The 23,024-nt window shown below is 37.5% G+C and overlaps 1 protein-coding gene across 1 annotated transcript; it reads right to left on the bottom strand.

Moving 5' to 3' along the window:
• Nucleotides 1–13,835: 13,835 nt before the first annotated feature.
• On the bottom strand, nucleotides 13,836–21,964 carry LOC113909804 (olfactory receptor 4K1-like). Its single transcript, XM_027571372.2, has 2 exons — nucleotides 21,954–21,964; nucleotides 13,836–14,763 (listed from the first exon to the last, which is right to left on the bottom strand). Exons 1-2 carry the CDS (start codon nucleotides 21,962–21,964, stop codon nucleotides 13,836–13,838), a joined length of 939 nt encoding a protein of 312 aa, XP_027427173.1.
• Between the last annotated feature and the right edge of the window lie 1,060 nt (nucleotides 21,965–23,024).

The following is a 23,024-nucleotide window of genomic DNA, read 5'->3' as shown; positions in this document are numbered from 1 at the left end:
CATTAACATTCTTTTGATTTTGACTTGGTTAGATTTTAGTTCTTTTATTTCTCCAGAAAGGGATTCTGTAGCATCTTCTATGCCTTTTACAAGCCCAGCTAGTATCTTTATGATCGTTATTCTGAACTCTAGTTCTGACATCTTACTAATGTCAATATTGATTAGGTCCCTGGCAGTCGGTGCTGCCTCTTGTTCTTTTCTTTTTGAGGTGATTTTTTCCATCTTGTCATTCTGTACAGAGAATAGATGAATGAGAACAAAATACTAAAAGGGCAACAACGACCCCAGAGAAATATACACTAAAAAATCAGAAGAGAGCGCCTCGGTGGCTCAGTCAGTTAAGCATCTGCCTTCAGTTCAGGTCAGCATCCCAAAGTCCTGGGATCGAGCCCCGCATCAGGCTCAGCGGGAAGCTTGCTTCTCCCTCTCCTACTCCCCTTGCTTGTGTTCCCTCTCTCGCTGTGTTATTCTTTCTGTCAAATAAATAAAATCATTCATAAATAAATAAATAAATAAATAAATAAATAAATAAGTAAATAATCAGAAGAGACCCAAACCAGTGGGAAAAGAAAAAAAAAGATAGAATATGATCAGGCTTGTGAATAGAACAGAGGCATACACTAGATTTTGGGTATATTTTGGTCTCTTAGAAGAAACTGCACCCCAATTAAAGAAAGAAAAACTTAATGTATATACAAAAAATAAGGTTAAATACAAGGAAGGGATAGATTATTACTGTAAAAATGAAAATTGAAAATGATTTTAAAAAAAGAATTGATAAGAAGTTAAAAAAAGGAAAGAAGAAAATTTTAAAAAAAGAAAAATTTAAAAAATAAAGAAAATTTAAAAAATTAAAGTTGAAAGACAAAAGAGTCCTGGGGAAAAAACTATGAATTCTATGTGCTATATTCCCCCAGCACTGGAGTTTTGCAGTGCTCATTGATCTGTAAACTTGGTCTTGGCTGGATGTTCTTGCTGATCTTCTGGGGTAGGGGCCTGTTGCACTGATTCTCAAATATCTTTGCCCCAGGAGGAATTGCACTGCCCTTGTCAGGGGCCAGGTTAAGTAATTTGCTCAGGTTTGCTCTCTGTAGCTTTTGTTCCCTGAAGACTTTCCACCCAGCTTTAGAGGATGAGAATGAAAATGGCAGCTGAGAGCTTGGGGCCCCACTCTTCAGTGACCCCTCAGAGAAAAGCAGTCAATCACTCCTGTCTCCCTGGTCTCTGGCCACACTCTGTGCTCTCCTGGCCTGTGACCGAGCATTTCTATCTCTGGCACATGGCCCTGTCTGGAATCTCCAAATCCACCAGATTCCTGTGGCATGCCCCCCTGCTGCTCCTCCTGTGGGAGGAAGAGGAGTCTCCCCGGACCTGCCACTTGTTGGGGCCCTACTCAAAGAGCAGTGGTTTGACTCTGTCACAGATTGCGGTTTATGGCATCCCTGAGCTGAGAGCCTGGTCTTCAGCTTGCTCTTTTCAGCGCTTCCCTGATCTGATACCTGGGAGCTCTGCCTCACTCAGGCACTCCCTGCTTTTCTGTGTCCCCAAGGATTCTGAGACCACACTGTTCCAGGTAGTGTTCGACCCTGTGCTTAGCCACCAGAGCCATGTCCCTCACCAGAGCTGACTTCTAAAAGTTCTTACTTTGTGATCCTCTGCTCTTTCAGTCCCTCCCTCTGCGGTCTATCTTCCTATATATTGCCTCAGATATCGCCTCAGATTCACTTCCCCACACCTCCTATCTTGCAAAAAGTGATCGCTTTTCTGTTCATAGAGTTGTTGCTCCTCTTTTCTTTGCTCTCCAGTTGAGCTTGCACGTGTTCAGAATGGTTTGATAGCTATCTAGCTGAATTCCTGGGATCAGACAAAAGTTAGGTCTCCTACTCTGCTGCCATCTTGGACCTTGTGGTATGTTATTTAACTTCCATGTATTTGTGGTCTTTCCAAATATTTTTCTTGTAATTGACTTCAAGTTTCATACTGCTGTGGTCTGAAAATAAGCATGGTATGATCTCAATATTTTTGTTCTTATTGATGACTGCCTTGTGACCTACTATGTGATCTGTTCTAGAGAATGTCCCATATGCACTTGAAAAGAATGTATATTCTGCTGCTATAGGATGGAATCTTCTGAATATGTATCTGTTAAGTCCATCTGGTCCAGTGTGTCATTCGAAGCCATTGTTGCCTTGTTGATTTTCTGTTTAGATGATCTGTCCATTGATGGAAGAGGTGTATTAAAGTTCCCACATATTATTGTGTTATTACCAATTAGTTCCTTTATGTTTGTTCTTAATTGTTTTATATATTTGGGTGCACCCATGTTGGGGGCATAAATATTTACAATTGATAGATCCTCTTTTGGGATTGTCCCCTTTATTATGATATAGTGCCTTTCTTCATGTCTTGTTTGCAGTCTTTGGTTTAAAGTCTAGTTTGTCTGATGTAAGTATTGCTACTCTGGCTTTCTTTTGACATCCATTTGCATTATAAACATTTCTCCATCACCTTACTTCATTTTGTAGGTGTCTTTAGGTCTAAAATTAGTCTCTTGCAGACAGCACATAGATGGGTCTTATTTTTTCATCCACTCTGACACTCTGTGGTGTCTTTTGATTGGAGCATTTAGTCCATTTGTATTCAGAGTAATTATTGATAGATAGGTATTTAGTTCTATTTTATTGTTTTGTCATTGTTTCTGGAGATTTTCTGTTTCTTCCTGGTCTTTGTGACTTTAGTCTCTCCTTTCCATTCAGAGTTCCCTTTAATATTTTTTGCAGGGCTGGCTTGGTGGTCACGAACTCCTTTAGTTTTTGTTTGGGATATTCCTTATCTCACCTTCTATTCTGAATGGCAGGCTTGCTGGATAGAGTATTCTTGGCTACAGATTTTTCCCATTCAGTATTTTGAATATGCCATGCCACACCCTTCTGGATTGCCAAGTTTCTGTTAAGAAATCTCTAGCTAGCCTTATGGGTCTTCCCTTGTAAGGGAATTCTTTTGACTTGCTGCTTTTAAGATGCTTTTCTTTATCACTATATTTTTCAAATTTAATTACAACATGTCTTGGTGTTGGTCTGTTTTTGCTAATTTTGATGGGAGCCCCTGTGCCTCCTGGATCTGGATATCTGTTTCCTTCCCCAGATTAGTGAAGTTTTCAGCTATTATTTCCTCAAATAAATTTTCTGCCCCTTTTCTCTCTCTTCTTCCTCTGGGACTCCTATAATACAAATGTTACTACTTTTGATGGTGTCACTAAGTTCCCTAAGTCTATTTTAGTGTTCCATAATTCATTTTCTCTTTTGTTCAGCTTCATTATTGTCCATTTTTTTGTGTTTTATATAGAAGTGATATCATTTCTTCATTCCTCTGCTTCTTCCAACCTTGTGTTCATTGCATCAAGCCTGTTTCCAGTCTCATTTTTTGCACTTTTCATTTCTGTTTCTTAACTCTTTTATCTCTATAGCAAGGCCCTCCCTGAACTCCTCCATTCTTTTCTCAAGCCGAGTGAGTATCCATATGGTGGTTGCTTTAGATTCTCCATCCAGCATGTTACTTCTATCTGTTTCGCTGAGATCCCTGGCCATGACTTTATCTTATTCTTTCATTTGGGATGAAATCCTCCATTTTGGAATTTTGTCTAAGTCTCTGCCTTCTCTGCATTAGAAAAGCCTGTTATGTTTCCTGCTCCTGAGAGTAATGGCTTTATAAAGAAGAGATCATATAGTGTCCAGGGACTGGTGCTTCAGGGAATGTCTCTGGTGTGTGCTGTGTGTGCTTTGCTGTTGTGGTTTGGCTGCTCTATCCTTTAGGTCAGTAGTCTGCAGAGGCTCTTCTTGCCTGCTATGGGCACTATTTGGCCATTGGCCAGAATGTGGCGAGTTTTAACTAAGTATGCTCTGGTTTGCTTGTTAAATGAGACTTGATACTACTTCCACTAGAACTGAAGCTCTTCAGAACTCTCTGTTCAGGACACATGGTATGCGTAGGGGTTCTGCTGGTCCTCTGGGGAAGAGGTCACTGCAACAGGATTGAGACAAGCTTGACCAAGAAGGGCAATACTACCAGAGTACAAGGGTGTGGGACCTGGTGTAAGCAGGTTAGGAAGCCAATTTGGGCTCTGTGTTGCTTACCGCAGCTGGATCTGTGCTTATTCTGAGGGTCAGGGATGTTCGGGAATGGTGCTGGGCAGCTCTTTTGTTCCCAGAGAGATATCTACATGAATGCTGCTTCCCAGGGACACACTCGAAGAGCATATAATCTCCCTTCTCTGTGCCCTAGGCACTCTTCAGATTGCTGTTTCCACACTGTCTCACTGTCTACTCCTGGGTTGTTTGCCTGCCTTCTCTCCAGGAGCAGTGCAGTACCCTCCTGGTTCTATCCCAGCCAAGCCTGTTGACTTTTAAAATTCCAGGCTTTAGGGACATGGTTGGGCAGTGGCCTCGACTGGTCTTCTGGTGAAGGGTCCCACCACGCTGGGACTGAAGCAAACTTCATGGAAAGGGCAGTTGTGGCAGAGTGCAGGGACATGGGACTGGGTGCAAGTGGGCTAGGCAGCTGGTGTTGGGTCTGAGCTGCCTACTTCAGGTGGCTCTGCATCTATGCTAAGGGGCAAGGGAGGGAAATGGCACATGGTGGCTCCTTTGGCCCCAGAGAGGCATCTCCTTGCCTGTTGCCTCTCAGGGACGCACTCCAAGAAGAGTGAATAATCTCCTGTGTGACCCAGGTGTTCTTCAGATCCCTGTTTCCGCACCATCTGCCTCCAGGTCATTTGCCTCCCTTCTTTCTAGGAGTAGGGCAGCATCCTCAGGGCTCTATCCCAGCCAAGGCAAAAGACCTTTAAAACTCCAGTCTTCAAGCTCTGCTGATTGCAAGAACTCACAAAATTTCAGCCCCTCTCATTTTCCCAACCAATGACTTTGGGGAAATGTTCTCCTTGTGTGTTCCTCTGTGTGCTTCTCTCTCTCTCACCTTTTTCCATGACCAGGGCTCCCTCCTCTCCACAGCACCCATGATCCTTTTCTCCCCCAGTCTCCACACTTCCTACCTTCTTCAATGTGGCTTCTCTCCCTTTAGTTATAGAGTTTGTTTTCTCAGTCTTTCAGGTTTATTTGTGGTCTGTTTACAATGACTTGATAGTTATCATTTGTGTTTGAGACGAGCTGAGCCTAGGGTCCTCATACTCCTCCACCATCTTCTCTCCCTCCAAGTACTTATATATTTTCAATATCAACCCCTTATCATATCATATCATTTTCAAATATCTTCTCCTTTTCAGTATTTTTGTGTATGGTATAAGAAAGTGGTCCAGTTTCATTCTTCTGCATGTAGCTGTCCACTTTTCCCAATACCATTTACTGAAGAGACTGTCTTTCTTCCATTGCACATTCTTCTCCTTTGTCAAAGATTAATTGACCATATAAGTGTGTTTATTCCCAGGCTCTCTCTTTTGCTATATTGGTCTATGTCTATTTCTGTGCCAGTACCATACTGTTTTGATTACTACAGCTTTGTAGTATATCTTGAAATCTGGGATTGTGATACCTCCAGTCTTGTTCTTCCTTTTCAAGATTGCTTTGGCTATTTGGGGTCTTTTGTGGTTCCATAGAAATTGTAGGGTTATTTGTTCTACTTCTGTGGAAAATGCTGTTGGTAATTTGATAAGGATTGCATTAAATATGTGGATTGCTTTGAGTAGTATGGACATTTTAACAATATTTGTTCTTCCAATCCATGAGCATGGAATGTCTTTCCATATCTTTGTGTTATCTTCAATGTCTTTCAACAGCGTTTTATAGCTTTCAGAGTACAGGTCTTTCACGTCTGTGGTTAAGTTTATTCCTAGATATTTTATTGTTTTGGGTACAATTGTAAATGGGATTAATTCCTTAATTTCTCTTTCTGTTGCTTCATTATTATGTATAGGAATACAACAGATTTCTGTACATTAATTTTGTATCCTTTAACCTTACTGAATTTATTTATCTGTTCTAGTAGGAGTTTTTTTGTTTTTTTTGTTTTGTTTTGTGGTGCCTTTCAGATTTTCTGTATATAATTATCAGGTCATCTGCAAATAGTCAAAGTTTTACTTCTTCCTTACCAATTAGGTGCCTTTTATATCTTTTTCTTATTTGATTGCTGGGGCTAGGACTTCCTTTATCATGTTGAATAAAAGTGGTGAGTGCGGACATCCCTGTCTTGTTTCTGACTATAGAGCAAAAGCTCTCAATGTTTCCCCATTGAGGATGATATTAGCTGTGGGGTTTTCATATATGACCTTTATGATGTTGAGCTATATTCCCTCTAACCTTAATTTTTTGAGTGCTTTTTTAATGAATGGATGTTGTACCTTGTCAAATGCATCTACTGAAAGGGTCATATGCTTCTTATCCTTTCTTTTATTAATCTGGTGTATCATGTTTATTGATTTGTGAATATTAAGCCATCCTTGCATCTGAGTAATAAATCCCACTTGATTCTGGTGAATGACTTTTTAATGTATTGTTGCATTTGGTTTGTTAATATTTTGTTGAGAATTTCTATATCTAACTTCATCAGGGATATTGGTCTTTAGTTGTTTTGCTGGTGGGGGAACTTTATCTGATTTGGTAATTCTGGCCTCATAGAATGAATTTGGAAGGTTTGCTTTCTCTTCTATTTTTTGAATATTTTGAGGAGAATAGGTATTAACTCTTTTTTAAATGTTTGGTAAAATCCACCTGTGAATCCATCTGGTCCTGGACTTCGGTCTTTGTGAGTTTTTAAATTACTGATTCAGTTTCATTGCTAATAATCAGTCTGTTCAGAATTTCTATTTTTTCCTGATTCAGTTTTGAAAGGTTATATGTTTCTAAGAATTTATGTGTTTCTTCTGGGTTGTCCAGTTTTTTGGCATATAATTTTTCATAATATTCTTTTATAATCCTTTGTATGTGTGTTGTGTCAAATGTTATTTCTTCACTGTCATTTTTTATCTTATTTATGTAGGTTCTCCCCCTCTGTCTCTCCCTGTCTCTCTGTCTCTTTTCAGAATGAGTCTGGCTAACGATTTACCAATTTGGTTGACCTCTTCAGAAAACCAGGTCCTGGTTTTATGGACCAGTCCTATTATATTTTTTAGTCTCTATTTCCTTTTTCTGCTTTAACTGTTATTATTTTCTTCCTTCTACTCTCTTTGGGCTTTGTTCTTCTTTTTCTAGCTCCTCTAGATGTGTAGTTAGCTTGTTTATTTGAGAATTTTCTTGCTTCTTGATGTAGGCTTGTATTGCTATAATCTTTCCTTTTAGAACAGCTTTTGTTGCATCCCAAAGATATTGGACCATTGTGTTTTAATTTTGATTTTTCTCCATGTCTTTTTTGATATGCCCTTTGATTTTTTGGTTTACCCGTTCATTGTTTAGTATCATGTTATTTAACCTTCATGTATTTGTGTTCTCTCCATATTTTTTCTTGTGGTTGATTTCTAGTTTCAAAGGTTGTGGTCTCAAAATATCCATGATATGATTTCAGTCATTTTGAATTTTTGGAGACTTGCTGTGTGGCCTAATATGTGATCTGTTCTGGAGAATGTTCTCTGTGCACTTGAAAAGAATATGTGTTTCACTGTTTTGGGATAGAATGTTCTGAATATACCTATTAGATCCATTTGGTCCAATGTGTCATTCAAAGCCTACTGTTTCCTCATTGATTTTCTGCCTGGATGATGTAAATGGGGTTTTAAAGTGCCCTGTTATTATTGTATTACTATTGATTTCTTCCTTTATGTCTGTTAATAGTTGATTTATGTATTTGGGTGCTCCCATGTTTAATGGATAAATATTTACAATTGTATATTCTTGTTGGATTTTTCTTTATGATTCTGTAGTGTCCTCTTTTGTTTCATTACAGTCTTTGTTTTAGTCTATTTTGGTCAATATAAATTTTCTTTTTGGTTCCATTTGCAAACATGTTTTTCCACCCCTTCACTTTCTGTATGTATGTGTCTTTAAATTGGAAATGAATCTTTCATAGGCAACACATACAGATGTGGTTTGCTTTTTTTAGCTATTCAGTATCCTTGTCTTTTGATTCGAACATTTAGTTCATTACATTCCAAGTGACTATTGATAGGTATATACTTATTTCCATTTTGTAACTAATTTTTACAGTTGTTTTTGTAGTTCTTCTCTGTTCCTTTCTTCTCTTGCTCTCTTTCCTTGTGGTTTGCTGGCTTTCTTTAGTGATCTACTTGGATTCCTTTGTCTTTATTTTTTGCATATCTGTTAGAGGTTTTGATTTGTAGTTACCACGTGGTTGATATATAACATCCTATGTCTATAATAGTCCATAGTAGGTTAACTTTTGCTTAAGTTCAAATGCATTCTAAAAGAACTAAATTTTACTCCCCTGCCATGTTTTATGTATATGATGTCATACTTTACCTCCTTTTATTTTGTCAATTCTTTGACTGATTTTTTAGATATAATTGACTTTATACCTTTTGTACTTTAACTTTGTATTAGTTTTATAGTGATTAATCTACCACTTTTATTATGTTTATATGTACCTGTGAAATTGTTTTCCTTTCCTAATATTCTTACTCAAGATTATGGCTTTCCTTTCCTCTCATAGAATTCCATTTAATGTTTATTGTAAGGCTGATGAATTCTTCTAACTTATGTTTATCTGGGAAACTGTATCTCTCCTAGACAACCTTGCTAGATAGAGTATTCTTGGTTACAAGTTTTTTGTTTTTTCTTTTTTCTTTTCACTACTTTGAATCTGTTATGCCACTGCTTCTGGCCTTCAAAGTTTTTGCTGAAAAATCAGCTGATAGCTTTATGGGAGTTCCCTTCTATGTAACTGTTTTCTTTGCCGCTTTTCAAATTCTGTCTTTACCACTACTTTTTGTTATTTTTAAGTATTATGTGTCATGGTGTGGACCTCCTTGGGTTGATTTTGTTGGGGGTTCTCTGTACCTCTTGGATGGATGTCTGTTCTTTCTCCAGATTAGGGAAGTTTTCAGCTATCATTTCTTCAAATAAATTTTCTTCCCCCTTTTCTCTCTCTTCTGGGATCTCTATAATGTGAATGTTATTATGCCTAACGGTGTCATTGAGTTCTTTTAATCTCGTTTTTTCATTTTTTTCTTTTTCTTGTCCAGCTTGTTGCTTACCATTACTCTGTCCTCCAGCTCTATCATCCATTCTTCGGCTTCCTCTAGTTTACTGTTTATTTCCTCCAGTATATGTTTAATTTCAGTTATTGAGTTCTTTATCTCTAGCTAATTCTTTTTATATATATTCTGTCTCTTTGTTGAAGGTTTCACTGAGATCCTCCACTTTTTTCTCAAGTCTAGTAAGTATCTTTACAACTATTACTTTGAATTTTCTATCAGGCATATTGCTTATCTCTGTTTAATTTAGTTCTTTTGCTGTGGTTTTGTCCTTGTCTTTCATTTTGGATATATTCCTTCCATTTTCTTCTCCTTTTGCCTCACTCTCTGAGTCTGTCTCAATGTATTAGGAAAATCAGCTATATTTCCTAATCTTCAACATATTGACCTTATGTAGAAGTCCTATAGTGCTTTATAGTCCAGTGCATCCTGTTCACCAGAATCTGGTGCTTCAGGTTTTCTTCCTGTGTGTTGTGTATGCCCTCCTATTGTGGTTGAGCACATTTGCCTTCATTGGCTGCAATGGCCCAGTTTGCCTGCTGTGACCTGGGTTTCCTTCCTGTGCTGTTAAGGGGCCAGTCTGAGGCTGCCTTGGGCTTGTAGTTGGGTCAAACCAGGGGCCTTCCCTCAGCCCCTTTGCTGGAACTGTGGTGGCATTGAACTGCAGGACACTCTACCTGTGTTATCCCCTGAGAGGCTTTCATTGGTAGATGGGGTCTGCAGTCAGGACAGATGTCTATTGGGGCTGCAGTAACCCCTAACTGTAGGACTCTCTTCTTATGCTACTTCCTGTGAGGATTTTGTTGGTGGATGAGGCTGGCAGACCAGATATCTGCTCCCAGCCCACTGCTGGGCCTGCAGTCAAACTGGTGTCTGTGGTTGTCTTCCCCTCTTCCCAGGGCATGAGTCACTTTGGAGTGGTGCTGGCCACTGCTGGGGTTGCTCACAGAGCCATCAGGTGCCACTTCGGATGGACTCCTACTGAGTGGAGTGAGTTCAAAGGGTCAGTCATGGAAAATGGGAGTTTGGTGCTCAATGGCATATGGGCCAGTGCCTAATAGGACTGTTTGAAGGATGAGGTCTGGCCAGAGCCACTTGCAGGGGCTCCTGTGAGTGGGTGGGTTGGATGGGGGTGGACCTGCAAAAAAAGAGGAAGGTGGGGCACATTGTGTTAGCGAGCTTCATGGGAAGTGTTTTTTCTGATCTCAGCAGGTGTCTGGATCTAGGCTGGGGGAAAGGGAAAGAGAAATGGCACCCTTTATGTTGTTTGTGCTTGGAGAAGTCTTCTAAAGATCCCTGCCCCTCTCAGATTAGTAAATAAATCACTTTCCCTTTATCCCAGGTGCTTTTCAAACTGCTGCTTCTATGCTGTATCTTGGAGGGGTTGTTTTGTATATATGCTCTTTACAGACAGGGACTTAGTTTCCTATCATCCTCTGGCTCTCCCAGAGCCAGATCCACTGATTTTTAATGTTCCTGGTGTTAAACCCTACTGATTGTAATAACTTGCAAGGTTAAGGCTCTGGTTTTCAAAGCCAAAAGTTATGGGGACTAGTCTTCCCAGTGAAGGTCCCCCATGTCTGGGGTGCTTGGTATTGGGTCTTTTCCTCTCTTCTATCCTTGTGGTGTCCTTTTCTCTTGTGAGTTAACCTTACTGGTTAGTTTGGTTCCTGACCAGGGCTCTGCCCTTTCTACCATATTTACCTGTGACCACCTCTTTATGATAAATGGTGAAGAGTCTGTTCTAGCAGTCTTCAGTTCATATTCTGGGTTAGTTACACTGATGTGGCTGCTACCTAGGTTATCTATAGGAGGGGGTGAGCTTAGAATCCTTTTACTCTTCCATCTCCCCAGGCTCCTCCCTGTAACTTTGTCTTTGACTGACATTGGACTAAAATTTTCCTTTATTATATGATACTTTCAAAATTTTGGAAACCACGTTATTCTGGCTTCATTAAATGAGTGGAAGAATGTTCTCCCAATAAGGGTAAAAGGAGCAGACTGTTTTCAGATGGCACTCTTATGCATGAGAGGAGTTAGAAATTATCTTCTTTATTTATGATTTGCTTTAACAAAGTCTTCATGGGGATTCTATTTCCTAGAGTCCATGATACCCAACATAAACATATCTAATTTTGTGCTTCAGAATAAGGAGATAAATTACTCAAGAGAGAGGACCCCTAGAAATAAAGTTAGTGGGTCTTGAATACAAGCATATTTTGGTAAAGACATCAAATTGCTTTCTAAAAATTGTTCAGTAATTTTTGACCAAGTAGAACTTCCTTATTTCCAAATTTTCAATCCTGTTTAGTATTATTCTTTTGTATTATCTTTATCAATCTAATAGGGGACATGGCACATCTCTCTTGTCTTAATATTTTATTACCTGTTAGATTAAATATTTTTTTCTATTTTTGTTTACCATTTGTGTATTTTTCTTTTTTAGAAGATTTTATTTATTTATTTGAGAGAGAGCACGAGCAGGGAGGAGTGGGACACAGGGGGAGAGGGAGAAGCAGACTCCCCGCTGAGCAAGGAGCCTGACACAGGATGTGATCCCAGGATCATGACCTAAGCTGAAGGCAGACCCTTAATGAACTGAGCCACCCAGGTGCCCCTGTATATTTTTATTTAAATTTGCTTGTGATATTTGACTCATAACCTTTTAGATAATGAAATAAGGTTGTCATTTGAGAGTTAAGTTCTATAAGCACCCATAATAGATAGGAGAACTTAAGCCAACTCTTGGTTAGAATGGTTCCTGTAACAGTGTGTCTTAATTTTAAACTGGTGAGAAACATTAACATACCTACAAAAATATTGTATGTAGCCCCGAGTGTATGGATAAATAAGAAGAGGAGTCACAGACAAATTATAACAGTGCCCATCCCAGCATTGTTCAGGTAGGTGTTTCCCTGCCAGGCTCCCAAAGTCTGATAATCTTCCACATGTCAATCAGGTAACCGAAACTTTAAATTCTGACATAGATTCACCAAAACCACTTACTAATAATTTGCTTTCTATTTCAATCATAATGCTATGACTATTTTATTTGACAATTATATTTTTTTCTTAAAGATTTTATTTTTTATTTAGGGAGAGAGAGAGTGCGCGCACACATATGAGTGGGGGGTGGACAGAAGGAGAGGGAGAAAGAATCTCAAGCACACTCCACACTGAGCATGGACCCCAACCCAGGGCTCCAACTCATGACCCTGAGATCATAACCTGAGCCAAAATCAAGTGTCAGACACCTAACTAAGACTGCCAGGCACCCTGACAGTTATATTTTCAGTGTAATTTGGCAAATTTATCCAAGTTTCTTATAATTTTTAACAAATTGTAATTTCTGGGTCTGTAAGTCTGTAGGCCAAAAACTGAACTGGGGCGATTCATTAAGTTAATGTCAATTATGAGGTGTTCTGGTGGCTGGCCAGCTAAATTTCCTATCTCTAGCTGTGCCATTCTATAACTCTTATACAGAATAAGTCCTTTGTCATTCAAAACTTTTGTGAATCTTTGCTTCCTTAGTATTCAGTCATTTCCATGAGGTTGGAAATGTTCCTTAATCTTCTTTATGTGTCCATAATATCTGGCATAAGTTAATTTAAAAAATTGCATCGGGTTGCTTTAAGTTAAACAAAACTGAACATTAACACACTGAGATTATTAACTCAGTATATATTTTATATCTATTATATCCTACTTGCCTTTATTACCTAATTGTTAACAAAATAGCTATCTTGATTGATTTGAAAGCTTTTTTTGAACATGAGATTATGACTTTTGCCTCTTTTGTAATACCTGTAACCACTCCATTTTAATATTCTTACAGCCTGATTTTGATCAGTGTCAGTTTATTTAGGTAGCATCTAATGAGATAAACCTCAAACATGGAAAACTAAATATGAAAACTATAGAGTACAAAGACTCATATAAAAATCTGAGACTTAGATATGGACAATCTAGTTTTCCACTGGCTTCCTATTCCATCACTCCCAAATACCATGTTTGTATGAAACCACAGTAGAATTTACCTGGAAATCAATGCTCTGGGTGCTTGTATTCTCCTTATGGCACTTACTGTATGTGCTTGCATGTTAAACTTTTGGCACATTGACACATATGGTAAGAACTAGAACAATAATTGTCTGAGGGACTTATAATCTGTTCTAAGTAGTAAAAACAAAACCACAATCACATCTTCAGTTCAAAAACCACAGATTTGAACTTAAAGCTGGCATAAATGGAGTAAACTCCTCATGGCATGGATTCAGTGATGCAGTGATGATTCTGTGGCTAATAAGGGACTCAATCAATCATGTTCACCTTCTTTCTCCTATTCTTTCCATGATATGGTGGGATCCTTCTCAAGTTTCACTTAAAATTTGAGAAAAATAAATTCCACAGGATGCTTTTTTAAATAATGCCTATATAAGGGAAAAAACTACTTAGGAATTTTAATATTTGTAGTTGATTGTTTCAGGGAAGATGAGATGAGCTGCAGAGTATTAGAAACAGTATCATATGAGATTCTGCACTGCATTTACCAACTTTAGATCACCAGATGCAGGTACTCTAGTAGCAAAAGACTAATTGTGATAGAAACACAACAATAAAATCACACATGTGCTTTACAAAGGACATTAAGTAAGGATTTGTGTTACTACTTCACGGTTGTCTAAAAGACTTGCTTGGAACCCACATGTCGGTTCCTTAGCTTTTTCATGGCTTCCTTTACATCTTTATTCCTCAATGTGTAGATCATGGGATTAAGGACAGGAGTGAAGACAGTAAAAAACAAAGAAACAAATTTATCAATTGGGAAGCTTTCAAAGGGCCAAATATAAATGAAGATTAATGGGCCAAAGAACAGAACCACAACAGTAATGTGGGCAGACAGGGTGGCAAGTGCCTTGGACATACCACCAGAGGCCTGGTGATGGACAATAGCAAGGATGATAATGTAAGAAATGAGCAAAAGGAGGAAGCAGATAAGTGAGAGCAGGCCACTGTTGGTGAGTACCAGGATCTCTAAAACATATGTGTCTAAACAGGCGAGCTTGATCACGAGGGGAAGGTCACAAAAGAAATTATCTACCTTATTGGGTCCACAGAAAGGAAGATTGACTATGAATGCCAGATGGCTGGCTGAGTGCAGGATGCCAATGGTCCAGGAGACCCCCACTAAAACAGTGCACATCCTTTGGCTCATGATGGTCATGTAGTACAGAGGTTTGCATATAGCAATGTATCTATCATAGGCCATGGCAACAAGAAGAACCATCTCACTACCCCCAAAAACATGCAAGAAAAATATTTGTGACATGCATCCCTGGAAGGTGATGGTCTTGCATTCATTGAGGAAGTCTGCAATCATCTTGGGAGTGGCAAATGTAGCCTGACACACATCAATAAAGGAGAGATTGCTAAGAAGAAGATACATTGGGGAATGTAAGCGAGAGTCTATAATTACTGTGAGGATTATAAGGATGTTTCCCAACACTGCAGCTCCATATAACACTGAAAAGATAAAGAAAAGGAAGAGTTGGCTCTCCCGAGAACTAGACAGGCCCAACAAAATGAATTCAGTAACCACTGATTTATTTCTCCATCCATTAACTGACTCTGGGCTGCTGAAGTTATCTACAAGAAAGAAAAATAATTAAAATGGATAAGGATAAGCGCTTCACCACTTTGCAAATTGAGTAGATGCTTCAGTTCTAATAATTATAAAAATAATGTGTGAGACAGTAGGACAATAATTATTCACATTGCTGTTAGGAATTGTCATTTTCCCTGTGATTATTTATATAATTATATGAATTTTTCTTTACTTTTGCATTTATGGATTGGCATGAGGGAGAGAGGAAGAAGGAGAGAGGGAAAGACAAGAGATATTTATCTAACACATAAGTCAATATGGAAGGAAGGAAGAAGTTGAGTATTTGCTTTTGTGTTGCAAAGTGTTTTTCTAGAAGCATACAAGATCCCTGTAATACCTTTAAAGACACAAACATTGTACTTACACATTCAGATTATAAATTGCCGAAAATGAGCCTGATGCCTTTTACAGAATTGTGAAGGGAGAGAAAAGTTAGGCCAAATGTAAAGAGATGGAAATCAGCCCAGTTACTTTGGTAAATGACATCCAAGAAAGGAGTGACATGTGGCCATGTATTTGAGATATCTGCAGTTATAAGAGAGAGAGAAATTAATTTGTAGCAAGTCAAATTAGTGTAAGCAACAGATTGCATTCACTTTTCTATATTAAAACAATTAAGTTTTATAGCAATGAACTTTATAATTTAGCAGTGAAAAATTATCTTCCCAGAACCTCAGAAGGATACATTCTTTTAAATAAAAAAATATTCTTTTATGAAAATGGGAAATGGATGTAAATAAGCATCACAGAAGGAGAACTACATTTGAAGTAGCCATTTGAAGAGAAGTTCAATCTCACTGGTAACCAAAGAAATAAAATTTCAATGAAAAAAATTATCCATCAACAGAAGAATTGATAAAGATGATACACACACACACATACACAATGGAATATTACTCAGCTGCAAGTAGGATGAGATCTTGCCATTTGTGACAATATGCATGGACCTAGAGGGAATTATGCTATGTGAAATAAGTCAGACTGAGAAAAACAAAACAAATGAATAAACAAGCAAACAAATAGTCATTTAGTATCACAGCTGCACTATTTACTTTTTTCAATAAGATTTCCATTTTAGAATAGTTGAATTCAGTACTATTTAGTCTGACCAGCTACCTGCTCATCAAAGATGAGACTGAAAGCAATTTTAATTAGCATGTTTACTAATTAAATATATACATGTACTACTTATGTTTGCTGATTATTTTATAACCTCTTCTTTCACTAATGAAGTTACTATCACAATAACAAAAGTATTTTTCCAAAGTCTACTGAATAAGCATAATTGATGTAATTAATTCATTCAACAAATACTATAGATTGCCTGCTCTGTACCATGAACTTTTATAGACTCTGGAGACAAAGCAATGAAAAAAAAGAAAAGAAAAAGTGTTTCAGTCTTCATGTAGCTTATATTCTGAAGGGGGTAGAGGGGCTGGCAGTAGCTATTAAAAATAAATAAATAAAATATGCATTTATATCAGTTAGTGACAAGTGTTATGGAAAAAATTAAGCAGAGCAAAGAGATATGGACTAACCAGGTGGTCAGAAAAAGCCTCACTAGGTGGGGTACTTTTCTCAAAGTTTGTGGGAAATTAAGAGCAAGTCTTGACACAAAGGTCATGATAGCAAGCATGTGTAAGAACTTATTTATATGAAATAAGCATTCTCTTGGGAAACATCAGTATAATTTTGGCAGGTTTATTAGAAATTAAATGAATGGGACTTTGGCTTTTAACCTTCTTATGGAATTGACGAATGCATAATTGTCTTTTCTGAACAGTATTCTTCTTCATAGGCTTAAACACATCCACAGTTTTCAGGAACTATAAATTCAGTCTTACAATAAGGACATGCATTTAAAACTGGCTTTTTTATTTTCTAGAATGAAATATGGATATTATAAAAATTGCTTTCCAAATTTTATATTTCCATATATATACATCTTTAAGCAGATTTGAAAGGGAATTTTATATATTTTCATAAAAATGTGCTAATTTTATCATTCAAAATAAAATTGAAATGATCTGTGATTTCCAGGAAGAATTCTTTGAAATGAAGCTTATGGCCAGATCTCAGAAGCTGGGAAGAGCTCCCTGTGTAACACTTAGTAACAACTAGTTGAGATTATTTATTTATTCATGGCATGACTTTCAAGTATTGAGTCCATTTCAAAATATAAAACTTGCTAATTACTTTTTTAACAATACCCCATAGATTCTTATGCCTGTTGAAACTTTTCTACGTTATAGCTCTGTGTATACAAGACCTGACAAGAGTTTGCCAAGTTATCACTTTAATACATTTATCAATGTATTAAAATAAAGTTTTCTGATCTTAAACCATTCCTGTTTGTCTCTAGTTAGTTTTACTGAATTGACTTGGTTTAGTTCTAGATTCGTAGGCAGAATTTCTCTAAAACTATCCTAAAAGGATTTTTTCCATATTAAGAGATACTCATATTTTTAGTCAACAGTTGTGGTATCAGCCAATCTTCTTCATAGGAAGGCAGAGAGTGAAAATGTCTATAGTATGCCATAATATAAATAGCACAAGTTTGAGATCAGAAAATCTGGGCTTAATTCCTGGCTCCACTACTAACTCTTTAAAATAGTGTTTGTTCATTCATTCCTACTTATTGAGTGCCTGCTGTGATACATGTCAAGCATTTTGTAGGCCTGCAGATACAATCATGATCACAAGAGAGAGGATTCATATCTTCATGTGGCTCACCACAACTCTCTGAACTTTGTTGCAGCATACATTTGAAAGAAGTGTGTAAATTATGAAGTGATCACTATTAGTTGAGTGAGCATACTATTGTATTTAAAAATCAGATAATAAAGGTTTACCTCTACTCAATAAAGCCAATCTAAATGGAAAAATACCTGCTTCTCAGCAGATTAATAATCTATGAGATTTTAAAAGACCAAAAAATAATGAAGCATATATCATCAGCACGTGAGATACGAAAGTTGATGAAAGACATGGAAGAGAAAAGATAGCTTCACAATAAAGATAACCATATTTATATGAAGAAATTATCTACTTGTCCCTGTATATAATTAATCAAATTGGATAAAGGCTTTTGGATACGTAGGACTTGATTTAGTTGCCTTACATTGATACATGACTAATAATTGCATAAATATATATCATACAAGAGAGTGCAAAAGAATAGAAGCTGGAAAATATTCTCAATAAGAAAAAAATACACAGCATTCTATACTTGTAAAATGCTGGGAGGAAAGAGCATCTGTTAATCATAACACCCAGTATTTTCTTAGCTTCATACAAAGCACCATGCTAACCACTTCATCCATTATCTCATTTATTCTTACAACAGTGCTACAAAGGAAGTACTATTATTATCCTAACTACACATTAGAAGCAGCTAAATCTTAGCAGTAAAGTTAGCGTCACAAGGGTGTACTGCCAATCAGCAGGGGTTTATGTATTCAAAACACACCTATTTAACCATTATATGTTATTTAATTAGAGGCCTGATCACTGAGAATCTATCAGAGGAAATCTACCTGATTGTTACAATGACAGTTTTGTGCCCCATTCTATTCTCTATCATCATCTCTATTCTTTCAGAATTATATATCAGTATGCTCACCTTTACCTGGGTGTCTCAGTCCATCACCTGTGTTAGCAGTGACATTAATAAGACAGTTTGATACTGTGTTTGATTTAGACTCTCATAAACAGACTCCAAATTCTTATGCTGAAGAGCCCAGTAGTCTTAATTCTAGTAATCACTTTAACCCAGAATCCCTTTAACTCTCTGAATGATAACATGTGTACTTAATTTTTTGCGTGATGTGATTAACTTCTACATACCAATTATGAGAGAAATTCTAGGGGAGTAATAACAGATTGAGGAAGAGAAATCTCCAAGCTTTTCTTTTTTTAAGACTGAGTCACAAAAGCCCATAAAACAAATGTTTAAATACCATACCACACACCCATATATCTCAGATAACCAATAGCCAATTAAAGAACTTTCTCTGCGAAGTGAAGTCATCCTGCTATGGGAGTTATTAACACAATTTCAGGTGCTTTTCCCAAAAACAAGATGGTAAGGATTTTTAAATTGTTTGCCCATAATTATAAATGAGGCATATATCACAAGGGGGACATTTAGTGACCCAGAAGCTTGCAGCAGCTGCATTCACTCTCATTTAATAATCTGTTTCCCACCATGTGGCTTTTTTCTTTTCTTTCTTTTTTTTTTTTTTCTTAAGGCGAGAGGGAGTGGGGGCAGGGCAGACGGAAAGAGAGACTCAAGAGCAGATTCCACGCCCAGCATGGAGCCCCACATGCAGCTTGATCTCAGGACCCTGACATCATGACCTGAGCTGAAATCACTGACGTGATTAAGTTGGACACAACCAACTGAGCTATCTGGGCGCCCCTCTCCATGTGGCTTCTTTTCCACTGTTTAAAGCGACTATGCCCATAAGCAGTAGGTCACAAGCTCGGGGCCTGAAGGAAATCATATCAGAAAAAATGTAAATCTGGCAGTGGGCCTAAGAGAATTGGAATTGTATTTTCTTTAATCCTTCACTCCTTTCTTTTCACAGAAATATTTCTGATAAAGTTTTTAAACGCCATGCTATACAGTATGCCACCAAAACCCCCAAATTTTTTAGTTGTCATTGCTCAGTTCTTAACCATACGTTAGAATCAGAAAGAAAGTTTAGTTGGGCATAAGTGGGTAGAACTGCTTATGTACACATAGCTTGCTTTTGGACATTGTGGAAAGATGTCTCAGAGCAGTAGAAGGGTTGAAAAGGCTACAGAGAAGAGCAGGTGACAGGAAGAAAATAGTTAATGTTGAGACATGGAGTTAAGTGCCCATAAAATTTGGTGAGTCTAATAGAGGAGCCCTGGCTTCTCTGAGTTCTTGATTGGTAGACTAAATTCCTTCTGGACACCTTCTCTGTAATATTTCATATGTATTTCAGTTCTTCTGTTTCTATTTGTCCTTTACTCTGCCTCATCCCAGCTAATGGCATTTCTGTGTCCTGTGAATTTGGTCAAAAATTTAGCTCCTTCCTTTTCCTCACTCCCTTTTCAAACCCTGCTTTACCTTCTCCCCCCAAATATTCCCAATTTATCAAATTATTTCCATCTTAACTCCCTGTCTAAACCTTTATTTTCTTTTCCCATTAAGTGTCTCAAAGGCCTTCCAATGGTCTCTACCTTGTACCATTGATGTTTTCCAATCATTCCTCCAGAGTGATCTTTAAAAATAAAATGAAATCAGAATTGGTCATACGACTTTAAAATGGTGAATACATTCCATTGCTCTAGAAATAAAATCAGTGACCTTGCTGAGTGCTTGTCATTTTACATTTCACATGTTAACCTTCAAACTCATCTCTTCTCCCTCTGCTCAGTCACTAAACCTCTGCTTTCATTACCTAGAATACCTCTTTTCTTAGCAATGAGTTTTGCTTTCTCTTTCCTCTATCTGAATATTTTTTTCTCTGGCTCTTCATGTTCTATACCCTCATTTTTAAAAAAGATTTTATTTATTTATTTGAGAGAGAGAACAGGAGCAAGAGAGCACAAGCAGGGGGGAGCAGCAGAGGGAGAGGGAGAAGCAGGCTCCCCGCTGAGCAGAGAGCCTGATGTGGGGACTCAGTCTCAGGACCCTGGGATCATGACCTGAGCTGAAGGCAGACGCTTAACCAAATGGGTCACCCAGGTGCCCCTATATCTTCATTTTTAAAGTATCAGATGAAAGGTCGTTCCACAGAGCAGCTTTATCTGCGTACCCTTCCCTCTCCCTATACTCTTCTAATTTTAAATTTATTTTTTACCTTGCAACATTATTTGCTCCCCTCATAACACTCATTACCGTTTTAATTTTTTACTTATATTTGTTTGTGTACATGTTGGTATTTGTTTGTCCTCTTTACCCCAAGATTATAGGCTCCATGCTTGCAAGAACTGAGTCTCTCAGATCTTTCAGATCGCTATTAAACCTGGCACAGAACTTAGCAAATGAAAAAAAAAAGAACTTAGCAAATGGTAGATGCCCAAATAATAGTACTGATTCAGTGTGAATGTGTAATTGCCCATGAGATGGTTACTTTTTATTTTTAAGAACTGCTATAAACCTTTGTTGTTTTTAGAATGTCACATAAATGGGATCATATGTGTTTCCTCTTTATACTAGCTTTCTTTTTACCCAACATAATGCCTTTGAGATTCATTCATAAATCAATAGTTGTTTCCTTTTTATTCTAAGTACTATTCTACACCAATTCTGAACTTAGCCATGTGTCTTGTTTTGTCCAATAGGATAATAGCACAAAAGTGTTTTGCATCTCACAAAACTGAGGTGCCTTGGCTGATAGTCATCTAGCTCCCACTGCCAGCTTGACAACCACCAAATACGCAAGTGAGATCATTGTTGATCTTCCAGCTTCCAGACTCACCAGACAGTATAGCAGATATATATATATATGCTGGCCCAGACCAGAGAAAGAACCCACTGGGTTTGTGAGTAAATATAAAATGCTTGTTGTTTTATTTGTTTATTTTTTAAATGCTTGTTTTAAATCAGTACATTTTGGGATAGTTTGATACCATTTTATTCTACTTCTCCCTGCCACATCACTAAAATTCTAGCAGTAGTTACATCCTTGTCTATTCAATACCCTATGGTCCCCTTTATGGCTCCAGCTCTTAGTTTCCATTCCCTTCTTTTGTCCTTCAGGCTAAAGGCGGCAAAGGTTCCTGCTGCTAGTCCCTGGATACCTCATTTATTCTGCCAGGACTTCTGTATATGTTATATTAAAAATCTCTGCCAAGTATGCTTTCTGTTTCCTTTTGTGACCTTAATTTGTATACTTCTTGACGTATTCTAAAATGATCTTAGATTTCATCATTCCATTAAAACCATTCCCTTTTATCTCTTATTTTAACTGCCTGCTCAAAACTTAGAAAAAATTGCAAAAAAGTGGCCTGCCAAGGTACTTCACTAAATAAAAGGCCTCTGGTCTTAGGAGGAATTATATCATCCTCTTGTGAGAAGAAGGTGCTAGAAGTAGTTATGATATTAAATAGCATGTTTTCTCTGTATTACATATCCGATTACCTACTGAATATCTCCACTTCAAGTCCATTATGTACAATACTTAATCATCATCTTCCCTATATTTGGCACATAATGAATGTTTAAAAAATTAGTGAATGAACTCCTCTTGGAGTATGTATCTTCTTACCAGTTCCCTAAGCAAGAAATCTGAGAGTTAATGATGATTGTCCCTTACCTTCAAAAGCAGCCAATCAATGGGACTTACCTTTATATACCTCTGAATCTGTTCGAGTCTGTCAACCCTCATTGTGCGGAATCCATTTTCTCACCTAAAAGGCAGCATCCTTTACAAGTTTCTTTGATACTTCCAAAGATAATTTATAGATGATAGATAGATAGAGATAATTTTTAAATAAATACAAATATATAACATATCTTATACATTTATATCATTAAACATAAATAGTAACATGCTTTGCACATGACTCTACATGCCGATATTTCTGATAAATGGATACTTTATAGAGATACTTCCTATTTGTACATACATAATGCCATAATACTTTTTTTGCCTGAAAAAAATTATTGCCATTTGCAACAACATGGATGGATTTAGAGGGTATTATGCTCTGTGCAGTAAGAGAAAAATACCATGTGATTTCACCTACATGTGGAGTCTAAAAAATAAAACAAGTGAATAAACAAAAAGCAGAAACAGATTCATGAATACAAAGAACAAACTGATGGTTGCCAGAGGTGGGCGAGCTGAGGGGATGGCATAATGAGTGAAGGGGTGTAGGAGATACAGGATTCCAGTTATGGAATGAATAAGTCATGGGGATAAAAGGTACAGCATAGGGAATATAGTAAATGGTATTGTAATAGCATTGTATAGTTACAAGGGATAGCTACACTACCAGTAAGCATAGCATAACATACAGAGCTGTTGACCATGTTGTACACCTAAAGCTAATGTAATATTTTGTACCAACTATATTTCAGTTTAAAAAATACTTATTATCTTTCATGGTTTCTGTGTGCTAAGAATTCAGTAATGGTTTGACTGGGCAGTTCCAGCTTGGGGTGTCTCATTCTCATAAAGCTACAGTGAAAGGCTTGGCTGGGACTGGATGATACACTTCTGTGGC

This window comes from Zalophus californianus, chromosome 6, assembly GCF_009762305.2.
Source record: "Zalophus californianus isolate mZalCal1 chromosome 6, mZalCal1.pri.v2, whole genome shotgun sequence".
In the NCBI taxonomy this organism is placed as follows: Eukaryota; Metazoa; Chordata; class Mammalia; order Carnivora; family Otariidae; genus Zalophus; species Zalophus californianus.
This window is presented reverse-complemented; position numbering and strand designations above follow the sequence as displayed.